At 41.5% G+C, this 21,015-nt stretch overlaps 1 protein-coding gene across 5 annotated transcripts in view; it reads right to left on the reverse strand.

Moving 5' to 3' along the window:
* The window catches only part of zdhhc14 (zinc finger DHHC-type palmitoyltransferase 14), a 49,198-nt gene extending 28,430 nt beyond the window's left edge, over nucleotides 1-20,768 (reverse strand). The window contains exons 1-3 of one of the 5 annotated variants that reach the window (XM_061794193.1): nucleotides 20,268-20,768; nucleotides 19,464-19,758; nucleotides 4,742-4,902 (exon numbers count right to left, since the gene is read on the reverse strand). In XM_061794193.1, coding sequence (XP_061650177.1) covers nucleotides 4,742-4,902; nucleotides 19,464-19,705 — 403 coding nt within the window. In that variant the 5' untranslated portion in view covers nucleotides 19,706-19,758; nucleotides 20,268-20,768. Of the gene's footprint in view, nucleotides 1-4,741; nucleotides 4,903-19,463; nucleotides 19,759-20,074; nucleotides 20,238-20,267 lie in introns of those variants that run through there. The other 4 variants (XM_061794194.1, XM_061794191.1, XM_061794192.1 and 1 more) reach the window with 4 other exon arrangements.
* Between the last annotated feature and the right edge of the window lie 247 nt (nucleotides 20,769-21,015).

Raw genomic sequence — 21,015 nt, forward strand, 5'->3', positions numbered from 1 at the left:
ATTAATGTTGGCTTGTCAATCTATGAACTGATCAAAACCGTTAATGACCTCATGACAGGATGTCATTTTAAAGTCAATGTGCTTGGCTTCTTCTCTGCCGTAATTTTGTGTGATTGAGCTTTTACTGCTTAATACCTATCACGAGTGTCGTTCCTTAATTGTAGTAGCCAAAGCAGATACAAGTGTCAAAATGAATGAATAAGCAAGACGTCTGTTTACACAGTGAGGGCAACATTTGGCAGATGGCACAAACAACCTCTATCAGTCATGGCTATCACATTACGCTCCCTACAGGGAGAATGACAATACCATGATGTCACTTCTTGTTTCGACATTAGGTCCATTGTTGTTTTGCAAGCAAATCAATATTACCAGTGTTGAACTTGAACCCTATCGGAGTGACTTGACAACATGAATAAATAAGGTTAATGGCCACTGCTAATGGTTTTGGGTTACTAGTGACCAGTGTATCCTTTACAAAATGACAGGCATAAATACAGTACCTGATGGATATATACAATTAATTCACATTCACAAAGCATTTCACATTTAGGTATGTAACAGGGGTATAGCTTTCCTTGACTTTTACCAAAACCTTTCCCTTAATTTCCAAGAAAAATTTGGACATTTAAGTCAGACCACAGAAGATTATTGAGATGCACCCATGCATATGCAGTTTGTTGCGACACTTCTTTAAGTAGGAGCTTCTTAAAATACGGGGCAAGCCAGTATGTGCACATGTAACTGCACTCTCTCACCACACGCAAACCTATTCCCTATCTGACTGTCGGGAAACGACTTATGTCTTCCAATGACTAGGGAATAGTCATAGAATAGTGAAAATGAATTACTTTTAATAGCTCCAGAACTTCGTCTGTTAGAACTTCTGTTGTCGCTGCTACAACCAACTTCATCTGCTTCATCGTTGGAATTGCAGACCCCACAGGCATGGCAGTCTATGGTGCAGTAACTGTGCATGAAACGAAACCTGAAAAGTCCCTGATGAAGTTTTTACAGTTTTTGGCAGCCGACATATGCTTCTTCCCCTTAATCTAGTTTATCAGTGCTGCTTCTCTTATGGTGGTTGAGCAAAGTCGGCATTTCGCACGTCCGTGGTCAGGGTCTTTCTGTATCCACAGTTGAAACCTCTCTTTAGAAAGCCACTCATTTTTAAAATTGCATTTTCCTGGCATTTTGTTCCCGGTGAATCCACATTCGGAAGATGTGTGAGCATGCCAGCGAACCCTCGACTACGTCGTGACCTGTCACATTTCCTGTATGGCAGCGTACAACGCTGTAAGTGCATCGTTGTACTTCTGTGTCAGTTTTAATTGTAATCATTTTAATTTTATTCGCACGTTACACCATTTTATTTATGGTTTACGCAACTTAAATATTGTCCACACAATATTTCCATGATTGTTCCAAAACTTTATATATTAAAAAACATAATGAAAAAATATTCCATATCTTTTCTCGGATCTGGAAAATGCATTTTCAATTTGCATAACTTTTCCAGGTTTTTTACGAATGTGCGAACCCTGTATGTAAGAATGTCTTGGTTAGTCCATATCATTGGTTAGGGCAGTGAACATCTTATTAAATACAGAAAATGGATGAAATTTGACACTTTGACATAAAATGACTAAAATTGGACCTTTGCTGTCTCTGTTTGAAGAAAAGGAAATACTTGGATCAAATCCTGTGCAAGGAAGGGAACAGAAAGGGAAAACAACTTGTGCTAAGTGCAAACACATGATTATTTACCAACTGGAGTATCTGACGTTAGAGCAGATTTTGTTAAATAACTCTAAAATGCAGTCCAATCACTCTTAACACAGGGAGCCACCCTGTAGTGCAATTATAAATGAGAAAAAACCAGAGACATGAAGTGTTTTCCTTGCAATTCACAGCTAGGCTGATTGCTGCTGTGGCTCGGATTGAGGCTGGATGATCGGGATAAGAGCAAACAGATGTGCCTAGGATGTCTGGCATGTAAATCTGCCATGCCAAGACATGCGCTAGCTGCATCGCACACTGGACAACAAACAAATGTTTTTTTTTTTGTGTGTCATTAAAGTCATACATCTCTACCATTGTTGTTGGGAAAACAATGACAATGTTGTTAAGAAAAACCTCCTGTTTATTTTGGAAAAGCCTTAATATCAACAATTCCCTAATAAATACTGTACACATGCAAAGATGGCTCCAGGAAATCAAAACATTATCATCGAGATTAAAGGTTTCTGGTTGACAGTTACTTGTTGTGCACAGAAGCCAATGATGGCAGTGTGGAAATTGGCTCAACATTGTTGATTCTTTCAACTTATAATTAGTTTATCCTCAAAAAATCTCACTTGGGTCTTTTTCCGAGTGCTCTTGAAGCTAACTGCTCTGCATGGTGTGCTTTACCATCCTAGCAACAGCTAATTAGGAGCTCTGTCTCCTAATGAGATGAATTAAACCAGTGCAGAGTTTATTTAATGATGCCTCAGTGACCTGAAGGACAGACTATTGAAAAAAGACAGTTCACAGTAGGGCTCGGCGATTATATGATCAAGATCGAAGCTCGTGGTAAATTTTCAGTCAATCTCGATTATCAACTGTTTGCGTATTTCCTCGATCTAACACTGCGGGAATGTGCGGGATAACAGCCAATCAGTCATCCTTTTCCTACTCCACTTCCGGTTGCCAGTTGTGGGTGAAAACAGAAAACGTACCTCCTCGGCTGGTGAAATCTACACTCTGGGTCCAACTCAGCCGTCGTCACACAGAGCAGCCACTCTTCGCCCATGCTCCGGACCGGCGATGGAGGTGGCCGGCCGGTCCATGAGTTTGCATCGCCGGTTGTGTAGTGGCGTCTCCAAAGTGACATGAAGCAATGCTATTAACTAGCTAATGTCTAAGGTATGTCGACGCCCTCAAAAACTGGAAACACCATGTTTATTCATTTGAAGAAATACCACCACCACCCAAGTAATTATGTGTAAAGCATACACATTTGAACACAGTCAGTACAGCCTGTCACTCACTGCACAGCACACGTAGCAGATTTGCAGTTAGCCACTGCCAGTGGTTAGGCCACCAGACAGAAACATCAGTTAATCGTATCATCATTATTCAGGTGGGGTAAAATGGCAAAAGTAGTTAATCTGTATTATTATTAATGATGGTACACATTTGAAAGTAGTAATGACGAAATCAATAATAACAATAGCGTCATAACTGGAGAATGATAATGTTTACAATCAAAGGTGTCTTCATTATCCCAGAGGGGGCAGTTTGTTTATTTTGTTATCTTGTACTGTTGTTATATTTTTCGAGATTTGTTGTGCTGTTGAGTGAAAATTGTTTTGCCATACTTGCTTAGTATGCGGCGGCACGGTGGCCGACTGGTTAGAGCGTCGGCCTCACAGTTCTGAGGTGCGGGGTTCAATCCCCGTCCCCGCCTGTGTGGAGTTTGCATGTTCTCCCCGTGCCTGCGTGGGTTTTCTCCGGGCACTCCGGTTTCCTCCCACATCCCAAAAAACATGCATTAATTGGAGACTCTAAATTGCCCGTAGGCATGACTGTGAGTGCGAATGGTTGTTAGTTTCTATGTGCCCTGCGATTGGCTGGCAACCAGTTCAGGGTGTACCCCGCCTCCTGCCTGATGACAGCTGGGATAGGCTCCAGCACGCCCGCGACCCTAGTGAGGAGAAGCGGCTCAGAAAATGGATGGATGGATGGATGCTTAGTATGCCAATATTATGTTGCGGTTACTGTTTTAAATATTGACTATGAGGAGTGCTGTTAACAAAAGGCAAAAATGTTGAACTACTTTCTAACTTCTTTACTTTTCAGTGCAGATGCTTTAAAACCAGTTATTTAAAAAGTATTTGTTAAATAAATAAATAATAATAATCGAGATCGGACAATATGAAAAAATTATTTAGATTTTTTTTTTTGCCAGATAGCCCAGCCGTACTTCACACTGCACATATAGAGGAGTTTTCTATATGTGACTCATTACTGACAAACATTTAAGAATCATACATGGCCACAGTGTTTTTATTACAGTTTCGCACCAACAAGAGTTTGTTAATGCACCCAATGTTTAGACAGTTACAATGTGAATTGGATTTAAAATGCTTCAAGAAGCATTTTAACGGCTGAAGTGGAATATGGGGGGGGGGGGGGGGCATGGCTAAGGTGGTAGAGTGGTTGTCTCCCAATCTAAAGGTTGTAGGTTTGATTCTGAGCCCCTCTTGACCCTGTCGAGGTGTCCTAGAGCAAGATATGAACCCCCTGTTGTTCCTGATGCTGCATCATCAGTAGATGAATGAGCACACAGTGTAAAAGCACTTTTCCTCTAAGGTAGAAAAAAAGTGCTATACACCTGAAAGCCCAAAATAGATCTTTTTGCCTCAAGTATTGTATTGTATGTACAGTGTGGAACCCTCAAATGGTTTATTAAAATAATTCTGAAATCAATCTAAATGAAGCATTCTCGTGCATCTCGTGATGTGAGACCTCATTTGAATGAGCAACGATTAACTCCATAAGTTTCGGTGGGATCAGGGGAATGAGGGGAATACTTTTTCAGAGAAAATGTTGACAAAATGGGAAATGAAAATGGGGTACAATCTAATCTTTTTCCTCTCAAGAGTGCCATCCTTGCTCCGGAACTTCCCCATCTCTTATCATCTCTATTCCTCGCAATAATTCACATTGCCAATATGTAATTTTGGGATTTTCTTACCTATTTGCCTCTCCAGGTCGGCTGCTTCGTCAGGAGTGGCCCTGGGCAGCACTCCTGGGTCACTGAAGCTGGTTCTCAGCAGTGTTCCCAGCACAAAGAGAAAAAGCACTCCTCCTATCACTGGGATAACAGGCGTCAACTTCCGAGCCAGGCACGGGCAACTGAGAAGACAAGCGATAATAATGAGAGAAGAACAAATTACAAAGTAATAATGCAGGCACGTCTCTGCCTCCACTCAAACAAACCCCTATAAATGTACAGTAAAGACCAAAAAGCATGCTTTAATACACGCTAGGTGTAATTCATAAACATAAAGCACTTTGCTGCTTAATGACCAGTGAGTAGATATAATTCCCACAGTTGTCAATCTCACAAATTGTAATCTGCTTTTATAAAACAATCCCATGTAATCCCATTAACTCTCCAATGAGATTTGGTTATGAGAGTGATCGCATTTAGTTGTACAGAGGTGGAGGTATGTGTTGCTGCCTCCCATTATATTTGAATGTGTCTATCTATTGAGTCAGCTGTGAAGGCACTTGTGCCATTTGAGACATGGGCAATATATTAAACGTGGCAACCGTACAGTATAAAAGATAGGGCTGTTCCATATCAAACCGTCCACGATAATAGTGGTATTTGTTACATAAAAAAACAAAAATAATCCAAGTGACATGTACATCTAGTATATTATGCACATACAGGACATTCTCCCTCACTTGTACAACAAACTACTCAAACCACAACATGACTGAGATTAGCAGCATGTCGTCCTCTGGTTACGAGATTTTTGTACCTAAAAGGAGGAGGAAATTCTGGAAATTATATAATCGAATAGATCCTTCTGATACCAAAATAGCAATGTGGCCTTCGTTATGTGCATATCACTCCATGTGCTCCATTACTACAGAGTCCACTTACACACAATGTATCCTCGCAACAGAATATGCTATGAATGTATTTCCCCCCCCCTATATTGTCATGTTGGTATTGCGATTTTTACTACAAAAAGTGTATTATTGTATTGTATGATATTATTTCCAGGAAATATATTTGTAATTAAAACTTCTCAGACAATGATTTATTGAATAACTGTATTCACCTAACAAAAATGATTTGGGACTACCCAATACAATCAATAGAACCTGTTTGGAAAAAAGTGAAAGATGAAAAATTGTACAAATGTGACGTCTGTCATCAAAGAGGTAAACTTACAAGTTAGCTTGGCAAAAGCCAGTTGGGAGAAGATTAAAAACAAACTACTAAGAAAAATGTTCCATCTTCTACAAATTTTTATTCAGTTCTTTGTGTAATGGCAAATTTAAATTAATGTGTGTGTTTGCGTGTGTGTGTAGCCCGTTGCTAGTAAATAAAACAATATTTCCCTCTCATATGGCAACACCTCGGGTGGGGTGGGGGTGGGGGTATAGGGTGATAGTTACATCCGTTTATGCATGCCAACCTCAGTTATTCACACAGACCAAGCCAAACTATTTCTAGGCTCGCCAGGTTGGGTTCAACAAAAGGAGATTGCAGGGGATATAAACCAAGAACATTTACAAAGATTGCTGGTGTGTGTTAATTAAAGTCAAGCATCATTAGCAATCAGCCAGAAAGCTGAAAGGTCAGCCGACACAAGATATCTCAGCAGAAGAAACCCACAACAGATGCAAAAGATTAAGATCTAAGACCTATTTCCATCGAGCACAATTAGATAGATAGCTACTGTAGATAGATGAATACTTTATTTATCCCATAAGCAATATTCACAATGACACCCAAAAATAGGAGCAACCAACAGAAGCAGCATTGAGGGGAATCCAAGGAAAATTAACATCTAATCAGAAAGAAAGGAGACCAAGATTTAAGGTTTTTCCAGTTGGGCTGTGGCAAATAATACATTTTAAAAAAAAGCTTGGGTATATAGTCCAATTTGCCACACCAATAGCCATACAACTAGTAGTGCAAAGGGAAAAGTATTTTAATGACATGTTGAATTAAATACACCCAGTATGTATTTGAATGCAAACTGTTAATATGAATTGTATGTACAGTATACATGATATTTGCACATTGCCCACGACCCTTGTGAGGATCAGCAGTGCAGAAAATGGATGGATAGAATTATATTAATTGGAAATGTGAAAAATGTATATATTATTACAGTGTCCAGGAGTATTTTCCTTACACCCAGTGGGGAACGGTTATATAAGTGAACAGTGAATGGTATAAAAGATTATCCTAACCGTTGTTTCCGTCAGCGAAGCCGAATAAATCTGTTTGAGAAAGAGCTCATTTTCTTTTGGAGAGTATCGTGGAGAGGATGTGAATGATTGTCCAAGATGGAAAGAAGTTTTCTCAATAATCTTTGGTCCCTCACTAATTCAAATGTCTCCATCTTCAGTCCAATGATTTCACTAGGCTTCTTATTGAGTTTATTAATCCTTTTGGCATCCCTGGCACTGATGCTGCTCTCCCAGCAGATAACAGAAAAGTAGATGGCACTTGCTACGACAGACTGGTACAACATCTTCAAAATCTCGCTGCAGACGAAGGATCTGTGCTTCTTCAGGAAATATAATTTGCGAATTCCCTTCTTGTAAACAGCATCCATGTTGGTGCTTCATTCCAGTCCAATGTTCAAGTGTACTCCCAAGTACTTTTGCTGCTGCACTATCGCGATCTCTTCCCCCACTGATGGTGATAGGCTGAGTGGTGGTCCTGGTCCTCTTGAAGTCCACAAAGAGCTCCTTAGTTTTGCTTGTGTTGCGGACCAGATGATTCCACTAGCTCTCTGTACTCCATCTCCTGTCGATAAAGTAATTATTAATCCCAAACTGGTGAAACAATGGTTGAATATGCTCCATCCTGGACAGACCAAAGTTATCGACTCTATTTGAGACACTTACTGTAGTTGATGATCACTGTGCTGTTGTTGACAAATTGTGCTGTTCGCTACAAAAAACTGATCTGACGAAGGACATAACATCAAACAATCGATATGCACGCTGTTGAACTCTGCTGGAACCTTCAGTTAAAAAATGTCATCCAAATGAATGATTTCAAGCACGATTCTAGAAACAGATTTAATCTGGGTTCATTGACTTGGAATGTGAGAGCACAATTGGAACAATAAAAAAAATTCTAGTCTAATTATGCTCCAGTAATATCGGTGGGAAGTATAGTATAACATTAATAGTGAAATATAATGAATTATTATAATACAGCATATCCAATATGTACAGTGTATGAAACATCAGTTGATATGCATAATAGACTACTGCACACAGAAATGAAAGACAAAATAATGTAATGACAATGTGCTAACCGAGTCACATTCTAAAGACATTTAAACATTGATTGCAAATTGAGAGATATACAGTAAATATGATCCTCAGTATGTTGAACAAGAGTTGTTCGGGAAAACAGGTTCCAATTGCCGGTTTGATGTACTTTGATGTGACAGGCCACTTCAGTCAATCAAATGAAATCTAGTAATACTCTAGTAGAGTTGTATCAAAAGATATGCCTTTTCAAAGATAATGATTAATGCTTAGATCAGACTACAGGATTTTAGCCCCGATATTGGCCAGATTAGCTATCAAAGCCGATTTAAAAGTACATGAACATACCTCAAGCAATCCTTGAATGAACGTTCTCTCCCGAGCACCAGTGACGAACACCACACGTTTTTCCTCATTTTGTCCCCCCACACTCACTCACGCGCGCACACACAGAAATAATACATTGGCGTGGCGCATTGTTGTCATCACCGTGGTAACGAGTGCATCCGGTTGCGTTGACCAGTGACACGTTTTCTGCTTCCACCTCTTCGACAGTGTTTGATTTGACAAGATGAAGCCAAGTGACCATAAAAGACGGGATATGGTGCTATCGGAATAAATGTTGTGTAGTGTTGCCACTGTCTGCCCGAGAAACGGCAAGATTTGATGGCAGTAGTCTGACATAGTGCTATCGGGAAACATCAAATTTGTCTTGTAGTCTGATCCAGGCATAAGGCCTGGTACCGCACGTAAGGATTTTTCATCGTCAAAAGATTATTATTTATTTATTTGTTTTTTTAAAACAAACTGCACACATAAACATAAAAAAAAAAATCCGGCAGTTTTGGTTGTATTGTGTTTGGTGTGCTCTGATAATCTCGACACAGAACACCACACACAAAGATTTTGTTCTGCCGCCGATCTCGAAATCCCGCATGGTCACGTGAACTTGAAACTTGAAAAACAAGTTCGTTTGGAAAATACTTCTTGCTGTCTGGGGAACCCACTTATATATTGGTAAGACATTTATTTTTATTTGGGGTCTTTTCCTTCTGCCGAGTCAGGGCGCTTCTTGATTGGCTATATTCTGTTCACGTCACAATTCACCGACTTATGACTTGAGATGTTGGCTTTCCCCACACACGAAGAGTTTTGGTTGGTTTGCCCTGACCTGTTTCGGACCCTAAAATCCAGACAAATCCATTCATAACACACATCGGACTTATGGATAATCCATCCATCCATTTTCTGAGCCGCTTATCCTCACAAGGGTCAGAGCCGGAGTGCTGGAGCCTACCCGGAGGAAAGAGTGCCCGAGGAAAACCCATGCAGGCACGGGGAGAACATGCAAACTCCACACAGGTGGGGGCGGGGATTGAACCCCGGTCCTCAGAACTGTGAGGCAGACGCTCTAACCAGTCGTTCACCGTGCCGCTTATGGATAATCTTATCGGAAAATCTTATAAGACATAAGATTGTCTGGTGTTTGACGTGCTTGGTCGGGAAAGGGCAAAATCGGCACAAAAACAGGCCGATTGTCTTAATGTGTGTACCGGGCCTTACTTTAGATTGACACTGTCAGAGAGGTATTAATTTAACAATAGGTTTATTATTATGGTTGTGGTTTACAGTAGTATAAAAAAAGAACAGTACCACACAGAGCTTTCTAACAGTATATCCATCTACAACACTAAGCAAACATTTGAATGGTCTCATTGAGAAAAAACAAGCTACTTGAATTTCAGTTTCTACAGGAAAACAAGAATGTGTTATCTAAATATAAACTACACTTAAGAGAAAAATGTGAAAAGCCCTTGTGGAGACAAAAGTGTAAAGCCTGTCCTCAGACACAGTGAGTCACACAACAACAAAATATTGAATAGGCCGTCATGCCACTGAGAGGTGGTCAGAATTAAATGCAAGCCCCTCTAGCAGGATGAATGAATTTTTTAGGCAACCTCTCAAATAGACGGCAATCATTAAATATGTGGGGAAGACCGTGGCTCTTCCCTTCAGAGGACAATGTGAGCAGAAATTGAAGTCAGTGAACATGAGAAATGATGAGCCATCTTCAATCTTTGATGGACTCAAAAGAGGCGTATTGACGGAACGGACACGTTGGTTAGAAAAGCCGACATTTACTTAAGATTTAGGGAGTTTGTTGCTATGGAGACAATCCGACGTCAGACAGTTTTGAAAGGGAATGTGGTTACCTTGGAAACAGCAAAATGAGTGCGGTAGAACAACAACAAAACTCCACCAAAGGACATTGCATAAAAGATTACCACATTAATTGACCGACAGTTCATTTGGCTGGCGAGGATAGTTACTATTGGATATGACCCCCCGCCCCCCCCCCCCCCAAAAAAAGAAAAACAGCAAACCAGGACTGACGTTCCTTCATGCTGGTTTTGTTCTTGCGTTAGTTGGGTGTGACATTTTTGGTTTGGTTTCATGGTTTTTCCACCTTTGTGTATATGGCCTTGCCCACCCCTCTTTCAAACCATCTGTCTTCCCTGTCCAGAATATTTTATTTATTTATGTATTTAACCTGAGTTAACAGGCCTCTAAACAGGTCCTTTCTTCAAAACACAATCGCAATTTCCAAAGCAGGAGATAAACAGTCCTGCTTATAAACTACAATAATAATGTGATGCTCCATCATGGTTCATGTACTCAACAGAAAATATTCTTTGTCCAAGTAAACTTTGAGCCGCGAGACTAGGCAACATGTTCAAAGACAGCGCACGTGCATCTGTGGGAGCCTGAAACACGATAATAAACAGACCAAAGTCTGCTGCTTGCGAACAGGGTTTTTCTTTCATATGGCCGAGCACCCCGCTGATTTAAAAAAACAAAAACAACAAGCAAAATTAACGTGGAGATGGTGAGAGATCTCTGGAAAATACTGGATGTGACAAACGGGAACATTTAGCTTGAGGGACATCATGCAAACATTCTCTTGCAAACGTGGTAACTGTGTTATTACACCACAGCCCAATATACAATATAAAGAATTTACATCCAAGTAAAAAAAAACACAAAAAAAACAATGTATTGTTAACTTGAGTTATAACAGTGCATTCAATCGAAACATTTAATGACTCAGAGGCAATGTGCAGGTCTGCTGACTACTTCACAGTCTGAGAAATGTCTCCTTTCAGCTGACTGGTATACGGTGTGAGGGAAATAGAGAGTGAGGAAAGTCAGGAGAACTTGTCCAGCCTTGGGCTAGGGACAGTTGGGACAGAGAGGTCAGGACTAAGCTGAAAGACTTTGAAGTTTAATTCCAAATGCATCCTCCAGGAAAATATTAAGTACAATAAATATTTCTCTGTTTTTATTGGCTATTTCTGAATTTGAAGTTAGTTGATTCTGTGTTGTGACATAATCCCTAACATCACTCCATCGGTTAATACAGTTAACATTAACATCCTTAAACTAATTAGACAATTGTAGGCGCATTTCCAAATTAATACAAGATGTACTAGCGGATCAACTCTTGTCGCCGATGTTATGTGTTCCACTGGGACCACAACCAGGGCCACGCAGCATCTCAACGCAAAAATACAAAAGACCAGTGTAACAAATACGACACTAGCTGATCTGATGTGCAAAAAATGTTGCTTAAACCTAAAAGTAGCAATAGAGGATGTCCGCTCCAGAGGTGGGTGGAGTAGCCAAACATTGTACTCAAGTAAGAGTACTGTTACTTGACAATAATGTGACTCAAGTAAATAGTAGTCCTCCAAAAATTACTTGAGTAAGAGTAAAAAGTAGTAGTCCTCCATACTGAGTAAATAGTGAGTAACATCTGACTTTTGTAACCACAGCATGAACAGCACTAAAAAAAAAATTACAACATAAAATGTGAATGTGCAAATTCTGACGTTGCTGTGTGTGCGTGTATGTACAGTCAAAAATACAATAAAACATCTGCAGTTTACTGCACAATGTTTTCTCAAATTATAAGTGAGCTAATATATATAAGACATCCATCCATCCATCCATTTTTTGAGCCGCTTATCCTCACAAGGGTCATGGGAGTGCTGGAGCCTATCCCAGCTACCATCGGGCAGGAGTCGGGGTACACCCTGAACTGGTTGACAGCCAATCGCAGGGCACACATAAGCAAACGACCATTTGCACTCACATTCACACCTAGGGGAAATTTAGAGACTTCAATTAACCTACCATGCATGCTTTTTTTTTTTTGGGACGTGGGAGGAAACTGGAGTGCCCAAAGAAAACCCACGCAAGCACGGAGAGAACACGCAAACTCCACACAGGCGGGGCCGGGGATTGAACCCCAGTCCTCAGAACTGTGAGGTAGACGTTCTAACCAGTCGTCCACCGTGCTGCACATTTGGGCAGACAGTGCCAGACAAATAATACGATACATGAAAACTGCTGTTTTTGTTCATCTAAATGTAAAGACGACGAGTAGCGCCCCGTTGCCTTCATGGTAATGACGACTTTCCCAACATGGCCGCCACGTAGGCACGACGATCAGCGAGGCTCGCTTATCTTGTCTTCATACCTATGCTCAATAGAAGACGTTGTGTGAGGTCATGTGACTTTCTTGTGTGAAAGTCCAATGCAGAAGTCGAAGTCTCGCGCACGAAACAGTTGATAAATAAGCAATAATTGATAAATAAGAGTAGCAAGCGACATTTAGATAATTGTAACGGAGTAAAAGTACCGTTACTTCTTAAGAGCAGAAGTTTTTTTTCTGGTCTCGTCAAATCCTGTGACTTATCCAAAGCAGGTACCGAGCGCACAGGCAGAACCTCAAGCCAATGCGGTCCCATATTAGGCCATTGCGGTAATATTCAAAAATTACATCTGTGTGTGGATGGTGGATGTGTTGAATGCATCTAGCTGCCAATGTTCAAAGAGTATGAAACAGCCTATGACGACAGCGATAGTTTAGTAAACGAATCACTCTTCAGTTCTTCAGTACACCAGTTCACTGAACGAATCAGTCAGTTCACTTAAGTCCCTCCCCCGCCTGCACGGCGCTCATTGGTCATTCGCCAAAGTGAGTGACATCACTGGTGAATGGCAAATGTTAGCAAATAGCAGTGTGTTTAGTGATGTCCCGCCCGCGCCTGCATGCTGGCTGCTCGTTGGTCATTCGCCGAAGATTCAGAAGTGAGTGACAGAAGGCTTCAGCAATTCCGTTGCCGCACCCAGCCGACTCGCTTGCCTCATGGCGGTGGTCAAGCTAAAAGAACGAATCATTTCATAAACTGCCGACTGGTTAGAGCATCGACCTCACAGTTCTGAGGACCGGGGTTCAATCCCCGGCCCCGCCTGTGTGGAGTTTGCATGTTCTCTCCGTGCCTGCGTGGGTTTTCTCCGGGCACTCCGGTTTCCTCCCACATCCCATAAACACGCATGGTAGGTTAATTGACAATTCTAAATTGCCGTAGGTGTGAATGTGAGTGTTTGTTTATATGTGTCCTGCGATTGGCTGGCAACCAGTTCAGGGTGTACCCCGCCTCCTGCCCGATGATAGCTGGGATAGGCTCCAGCATGCCCGCGACCATAGTGAGGAGAAGCGGCTCAGAAAATGGATGGATGGATAGATTCAGTTCGTTCACTAAAAAAATTTGTTCTTCTGAACAATACTACAACTCGGTGTCCCGAGTCTTTGAGTGTCGCGTCGCAATCGATTGGTCGAGAGGTGCCTTGTTGTTCGCGCCGGCCTCCATCCCAGCAAACGCAGACCCACGGGCCGGGATTGGCTGATAGTGGATATATATAACAGTATATACTGTTAAATTAGTGAACAGACAATTTCTCAAAGGATGGTCTCGTTATCGTGAGTACAGTATGATTATTGCTGCAGCAGTAATGGCGATTTGGAGGTGCAGTATACGAATGTAAACATTGGCTGGACGCGGATAGAAGTGCACTGTAATATATGATTTGAAAATGTCTTTTTCACAAAAAACTGTGGGAAACACACAAACTACTAAAGCCTGTTGAGAAGGACTCGGGCTACTATCCTCAAAATACTGCCATTTCATTTCCCCACCAATTCAGTCCACACAAGTAGCCAGCTGCAGCTTTCATCCTGCAATCTCAAAAACATGAGGAAAAACTTCTTGCTTGAATGGTGTTTTTTTTAAATAATTAAAACAAAAACAGGACTTTTGTCCTTTATGTGCAAATAAAAACACGCAACACAGTATGACAGGAACGATGGTGCAAGGACATAGGTGACTTTTCTATTCCATGCAGCTCTGGCTGACTCTATTAACTAAATAGTTTATCTATTCTTATATTACAAAACAAAATAAAATCCATATTATCACAGTGTGATCATACGTTTTAACTAAAGCTTTCTGATGCAAATAATAATTTTCCTAGTACTCCATTTTTACTATTATGTACTGTATTACAAAAGCACCCATTCAAACCCATTTATGAAGTGCCCCTGAATGCACCTCGCGCACTCACGCAGCTGCTGTGGGCCAGCCTAGTTTCATTCCGAAGAGCAAAACGCAGCAGGTGTACATTCTTTCCCACAGACTATATAAATCACTCTGGGCTGATCCGCATGTTGTCTGAAGCGTTGTAATTTACCGTAACATTGGCATTATTGTTAGCAAGTTTTAACAGGTCCCTCTGCTGGCCACTTTAAATATTGCTGGTAACTTTTAATATTACAGTTGATTCACTGTATAATACAGTGGTTCTTAACCTGGGTTTGATGGAACCCCAGGGGTTCGGTGAAGCATTCGCAGGGGTTCGACTGAGGACAAGAGACACAGTGTGTGTGTGTGTGCGCGTGCGTGCGTCCGTAAAAGCCTTTTTGGTGGGGGCAACGTTCCCATCAAAGGCAATGTATGCAAGTGTATCATACTCATAACTTGCTCATTTATCAACTGATTTTTATGAGGTTCACATTTTTGTCAACGTCAAAGCATGTGCTATTAAATGTAGAACTTTTGGGGGGAGGAAAAAAAGCCCTGCAAAATTACTCTTACCTATGAACCTTTTTTAAGGATTGTAGAAATAACCCAAAGAAAAGGAACAGACTTGTGAAAATATGAATGGCACTTGGCATGGTGAAATGCAACAGTAAAATTCACATAAATTTAAAGTAATTAATTGAATTGAATTATCAGTTTTGATATTCATGTTTTTTGGTTTTATTCTTTGAACACAGTGATTTTGTGTACAACTAATGCATGGTTCAGTATGTACATGTTAAAATAAAGTACACATCATATAAAGTTATAAAGTTGTTAATAATTTGCACTCAAGCACAGACAACATCTCAAATGTGACTGTCCTGGTCCTTGTCTCAACATTTGGTCTTAAGGTCCTATGACATATTGGGACAAAGAGCAAATTTACCATGAAGATATTGAACAGTAGCCATTATCTGCTGCACACACAGCAGTTTGCCTATGAGGCTCTATGTGGTTTGAAAGCACTTTACCCTGACAGGATTAAGCAACCAGCTTCATAATGGTGGAGGAGTGTTATCTAGTACTGATCGGGTTTCTGTGATGACAGTGATTAGTCAGAGGGTGAGAGAAACTCAGAAACCTGGCAGTACTCAGGTCAGTGTCTATCTACATGCTCTATCACGTACTTCGGTCACAGTGGGAACACAGTATTTGGGACAGCCAGGGAGAGGTGGAAAGGGTGGCTAAGATGCTCTGTGTATTCCCTTTAGGGAGAGTAGATCTGTGATTAAGCAAATGTGAATGTATAATTAGTCTACGCCAGTGATTCTCAAAAGTGTGGTAGTTGTACAACTCATAGTACACGGGATCTCTCGTAGTATGCGAAAGTATAACTGCCTAACTACACTCCAGCTGTGGTTGAAACTTTAATGCAGTACATTTGTATGTAATCTTTAAGAACAGTTGGTTTTAAAACTAACAGGTACAATTTTTTTTTACTTTTACGTGTAATACATTATAATTGAATGTTTTGTTTTTTATTTTCTTAAATTGAAGCATCATGTTAATGTTCAAACTGCAAAATGTTACAGTGGGTAACAATAAAATTAAATATGCTTTTTAGAATAAAACCCAGTGTCTCGTTTTAATGAACACTTGTGCCTCCTTCCATCCATCCAGTTACATCCGCTTATCCAATGTCACGTCGCGGGGGCAGCAGCTGAAGCAGGGAAGCCCATACTTCCCTCTCCCCAGCCACTTTGTCCAGCTCTTCTGGGGGGGATCTGGCCAGCTGGGAGACACAGACTCTCCAGCGTGTCCTGGGTCGTCCCCGAGGCCTCATCCCGATTGGATGTGCCCGGAACACCTCACCAGGGAGGCGTCCGGGGGGAATCCTAACCAGATGCTCAAGCCACCTCATTTGGGTCCTCTCGATGTGGAGGAGCAGCGGTTCAACTCTGACCCCCTCCCGGATGACCAAGGATCTAACCCTCTCTCTAAGGGAGAGACCCGAAACCCTGCGGAAAAAAACTCATTTCAGCCGCTTGTATCCACTATCTTGTTGTTTCAGTCACGACCCACAGCTCATGACCATAGGTGATGGTAGGAACGTATATCGATCGGTAAATAGAGAGCTGATCACGACAGACCGATACAGAGTCCGCATCACTGCAGACGCTGCACCGATCCACCTGTCAATCTCCCGCTCCATTCTTCACTCACTTGTGAACAAGACCCCGAGATACTTGAACTCCTCCACTTGGGGCAGGATCTCTTTCCCGAGCCGGAGAGGTCACTCCACCCTTTTCCGACTGAGGACCACGGTCTCAGATTTGAAGGTGCTAATTTTCATCCAAGCCGCTTCACACTCGGCTGCGAACCGCTCAAGCGAGAGTTAAAGATCACGGCTTGATGAAGCCATCAGAACCACATCATCTGCAAAAAGCAGAGACGCAATGCTAAGGCCACCAAACCGGACCCCCTCAACACCTTGGCTGCACCTATAAATTTTGTCCATAAAGGTAATGAACCGTCACCCATTTCACACTGCACGGACCCCCCTTGGCCTCTCCTAAAGGTGGTGAGCCCATGGGAAGCAATTGGGCCTCCTACACTACAATCCTTTCATGTTGATCTTGATCATGCTAGTACTTTGGGAGTATTTTTTTTCGGTGGTACTTGGTGTAAAAAGTTGGCGAACCACTGGTCTACTCCATCAAAGTGGAGTTTGATATTAGACAAATCTCCTTAGGGAAATGTAGGTTACGACAATCAGCAGAGTAGAAAATCTTCCACTTAATATAGCTCGTGACAATTTGAGTTTATTTGGCAATGTATACTTCATTAAAATGTATCATTGACACGTACAGTACAGTAAATCGTCATTCGGGGTTAGGTTCTCGAACACCCCCGGAATAGGTAAAATCCAAAGTAGCGACCACATTTAAAAAAAAAATATCTATTTATACATATTTTAAAGCTGTATGAACCTCCCCAAACTCATTAATCTTCCACGAACTCCTATTAACCTCTACAATACACATAAACACTTTCTATCCTAATTAAACACCTTTTAAACTCTTAAACCTACAGTAATGCACAGTAGTACTGTACACTATGTATTTGTAATATGTATTTGTAATATGTTTTAATGAAATGTTCTTTTTTAAAAATCTTTTTGTTTGTTTTGTTTTGATGTTTTAGGCTAGGAAGCGTTTATTTAACCACACACAAAATAAATTTAAATACTGCATACATATTTAAATTCGCATGATATGGTGAACTATGCATGATCTTTTCCTTTTGGCTTGTCCCGTTAGGGGTCACCACAGCGCGTCATCCTTTTCCATGTATCTGCATCACTGTAAGGAACTTCTATCGAAGGAAATTTATGATACATGTCAAACTTGGACAGCATCTTTATAGTTGAGAAGATATTTTTACTTGCTACAATTAAAATCATTAATAATATTTGCAAACGCTGTTATGTTGAGATTGCTCTCTTTAATACTGCATGTTTCATGCAGAGGCCGCAACCATGAGATAGGTGAAGACCTGCCAGCTACATGACCTTGCAAAACAACAACAACAACAACTAAAGAACAGTTTACAATGAAAAAGAACCAAGTTTGGGGTTAGTCACCAGGCAGTTTAGGCTCACAGCCCACTGCATCCAGAGAGATCATTAGAAACACACGCAACTCCAACTGACCTGCTTCTATCATTTAAACTTCGCTGCAACCACAAAATCGCTAATCCTGGTGCTAGAGTTTAAATGAAAAAAAAACTTAAAAAAAACAAAGTTAAGACGCTTCAGAAACAGACATACAGTAAGCTCTATTAATGTTCACTTTATTACAAGTATTTATGGAATTAGTTGATTAACTTTCATAAAACAGCATTTTAAAAACTTAACGCTGCTTTGGCTTCTGGGTAAATCTCTGATAGCGAGCTGCCATGTTTTAACGATGACGTCGTCATGGCGGCTCACCCACCAATTATGGCAGAATTGGCTTATAGTACTGTAAATGACACTTGGCTGGCCCAATCACGTTGTTTAGACGTTTTAACCACAAAATTAGCTTTTCCCCCCGCCTGCCAAATGCAGTGTGCAATGATGATTTTCTGTGAAATAACTGGTTAAGACCTCTTTGTATTTAAAAGCCTATAGGCCAGTGCTTTTCAAAGATTTTATTTCAAACATTTCACTTTTACTCCTAAAAGGTCTATTTAATATGATCCACAGTTGGAACATTACCACTGTGCTTAAACACAGAAAATAAAAAACTGTACTTCCATTCATCCATTCATTTCCTTTACCGCTTATCCTCACTAGGGTCGCTGGCTGCTGGAGCCTATCCCAGTGATCTTCGGGCGGGAGGCGGGGTACACCCTGAACCGATCGCCAGCCAATCGCAGGGCACATAGAAACAAACAACCATTTGCACTCACATTCAAACCTACGGGCAATTTAGAGTCTTCAATCAACCGAGCACGCATGTTTTTGGGATGTGGGAGGAAACCGGAGTGCCCGGAGAAAACCCACCCAGGCACGGGGAGAACATGCAAATTCCACACTGGCGGGGCCGTGATTTGAACCCCGGTCGCCAGAACTGTGAGGCAGATGTGCTAACCAGTCGCACACTGAACTTACTGAGTCAAATCAAATCAAATGTATTGCACATTAATTTAAATAAAAATTGTACCTAAATAAATGTTTCATTCGTAAATAATTACATATAAATGTATTATACTTAAAGTTAAATACAACTGAATTGTACTTTAAGTACTAAACTGTATTTAAAAAACTAAATAATAAAGTTGAAACCGCTGTAACAACATGCAATTTGAACATTTGGTTCCCCCGACGAATAGTTTCAGGATGTGACCCCCCACCCCCCACCACACACACACACGCTCGCACACACGCACATACACACACACACACGCTTTTCAAACCAAATTTACGCCACTCGCTAGTTGAATCACAAAGTTTCTGAAAACAATACTCACTCGAAGGTGAAGAAAAGTCCACAGGTCACAAGAATAAGGACAAGGGTGAGGTAGAAAACCCCTGTCTGCTTGGCCATCATTATCCTACCATCACAGTAAAATTTATTCCGACCAGGAAACGATTCCCACTTCCTCTTTTTTGGCGTCTTTTTCTTGAAAGGGGTCTCCATTGGCGTGGAACTGCGAGTGCTTATTTGGCTGTACTCGCACTCTCTCATTGACTCGGACACTCCAAGATGCATCAATTGCTCTTTGAAATGCCCTTTGTCGAGTGAATCCCAAGTCAGATGTGTCACTGTGAAGACAACACGCAAATGGAAGTTCGTTCAGATAAAACTAACACCTGGGATTAAAAAAAGAGGGGAAGATTATGTAGCTCAACTCAAACAAGAAAAATCTTCATGTGAAAGTATACGGCATATGTAACAAATAAAATGTTTGCTACCTACTCAAATCAACACTTAACATCTCCCCTTTGGCAACACTAGAAGATATTTGTTAGCAAGCAACCTGGCTAGCCTCACTTTGCTAAAGCTAACACGACTAGCAATTTGACAAATGAATTTTAGGTTTGCACTTTGACTAACTAGTACAAATGGGAGCTAGCTTACGGATAGACAAGTGCATCAATGTAACTGCACATTTGGGCCTTTCCATTCAGCTTTGAAACTCCTTTACGCACAACCTCAAGAGGTTTCTGTTGGGGCTGTCAACAATGTGCTATACGCACAGTGTCTCTTCGTCCAGGATGTGTTTTTGCTCCGTGCCTAGCCCAGGCTACACTGTCTGAGCTCGCTGCCTTACCGAGGGAAAGTACGCTGGTCGTCGTGTTGGGGTGTTGTCACGTCGTCGCTGCTCCTCCCTTTCTTATCCAGGTTGGAAACGAGTCGAGGACAAGGCGAAGTACACCATTTGAGAAGTTTCAATGGTTGAATATTGAGCTGGTCGTCGAAGAACTTCGAAGTCAAATCCCAATAAAAAGACGCCATACATGGCCGGGGTTCTCTCAGGCGAGCTCCAGCATCCCGACTAGCCGCTGCCGGCGGGACCACAAAGCGCCAGCGCTTCCCCAAAACAACGCTCGATAATTCACCACGAATCTTAACCATTCCATGGCGTGCTAAATGTAAAAAAAAAAAAAAAAAGTTGTACGTTCCCCAAATGAGGCTGCAGGCGATTCGGTCGACCCGCCGTTCCGCTCACATTGTGTCCCGGTACGCGGGATGTGAAGTGCCACCCTCGCTCGTACCATCACCATGGGAGAGTAGTGGAGCGGAGCCTCCCGACCAGCTCCTCCCACACCGAAGACGCCACTGAGGGAGCGCCCCGCTCCGACCCACTCATGGAAAGATTCCTAAAGTTCCCCATCTGGCCTACATTAAAATACTTTTGTGTACATCCACATTAATACGAATAAACAATTATATCATTCACATTTTCACAACAATTCAAAACAACCAATATTTTTTTTTTTGTTTGGATCGAGAGGAGCCCGATGAGGTGGTTCGGACATCTGGTTAGGATTGCCACTGGACACCTCCCTGGTGAAGTG

This window comes from Phyllopteryx taeniolatus, chromosome 13 (genome assembly GCF_024500385.1).
Source record: "Phyllopteryx taeniolatus isolate TA_2022b chromosome 13, UOR_Ptae_1.2, whole genome shotgun sequence".
Taxonomy (NCBI): Eukaryota; Metazoa; Chordata; class Actinopteri; order Syngnathiformes; family Syngnathidae; genus Phyllopteryx; species Phyllopteryx taeniolatus.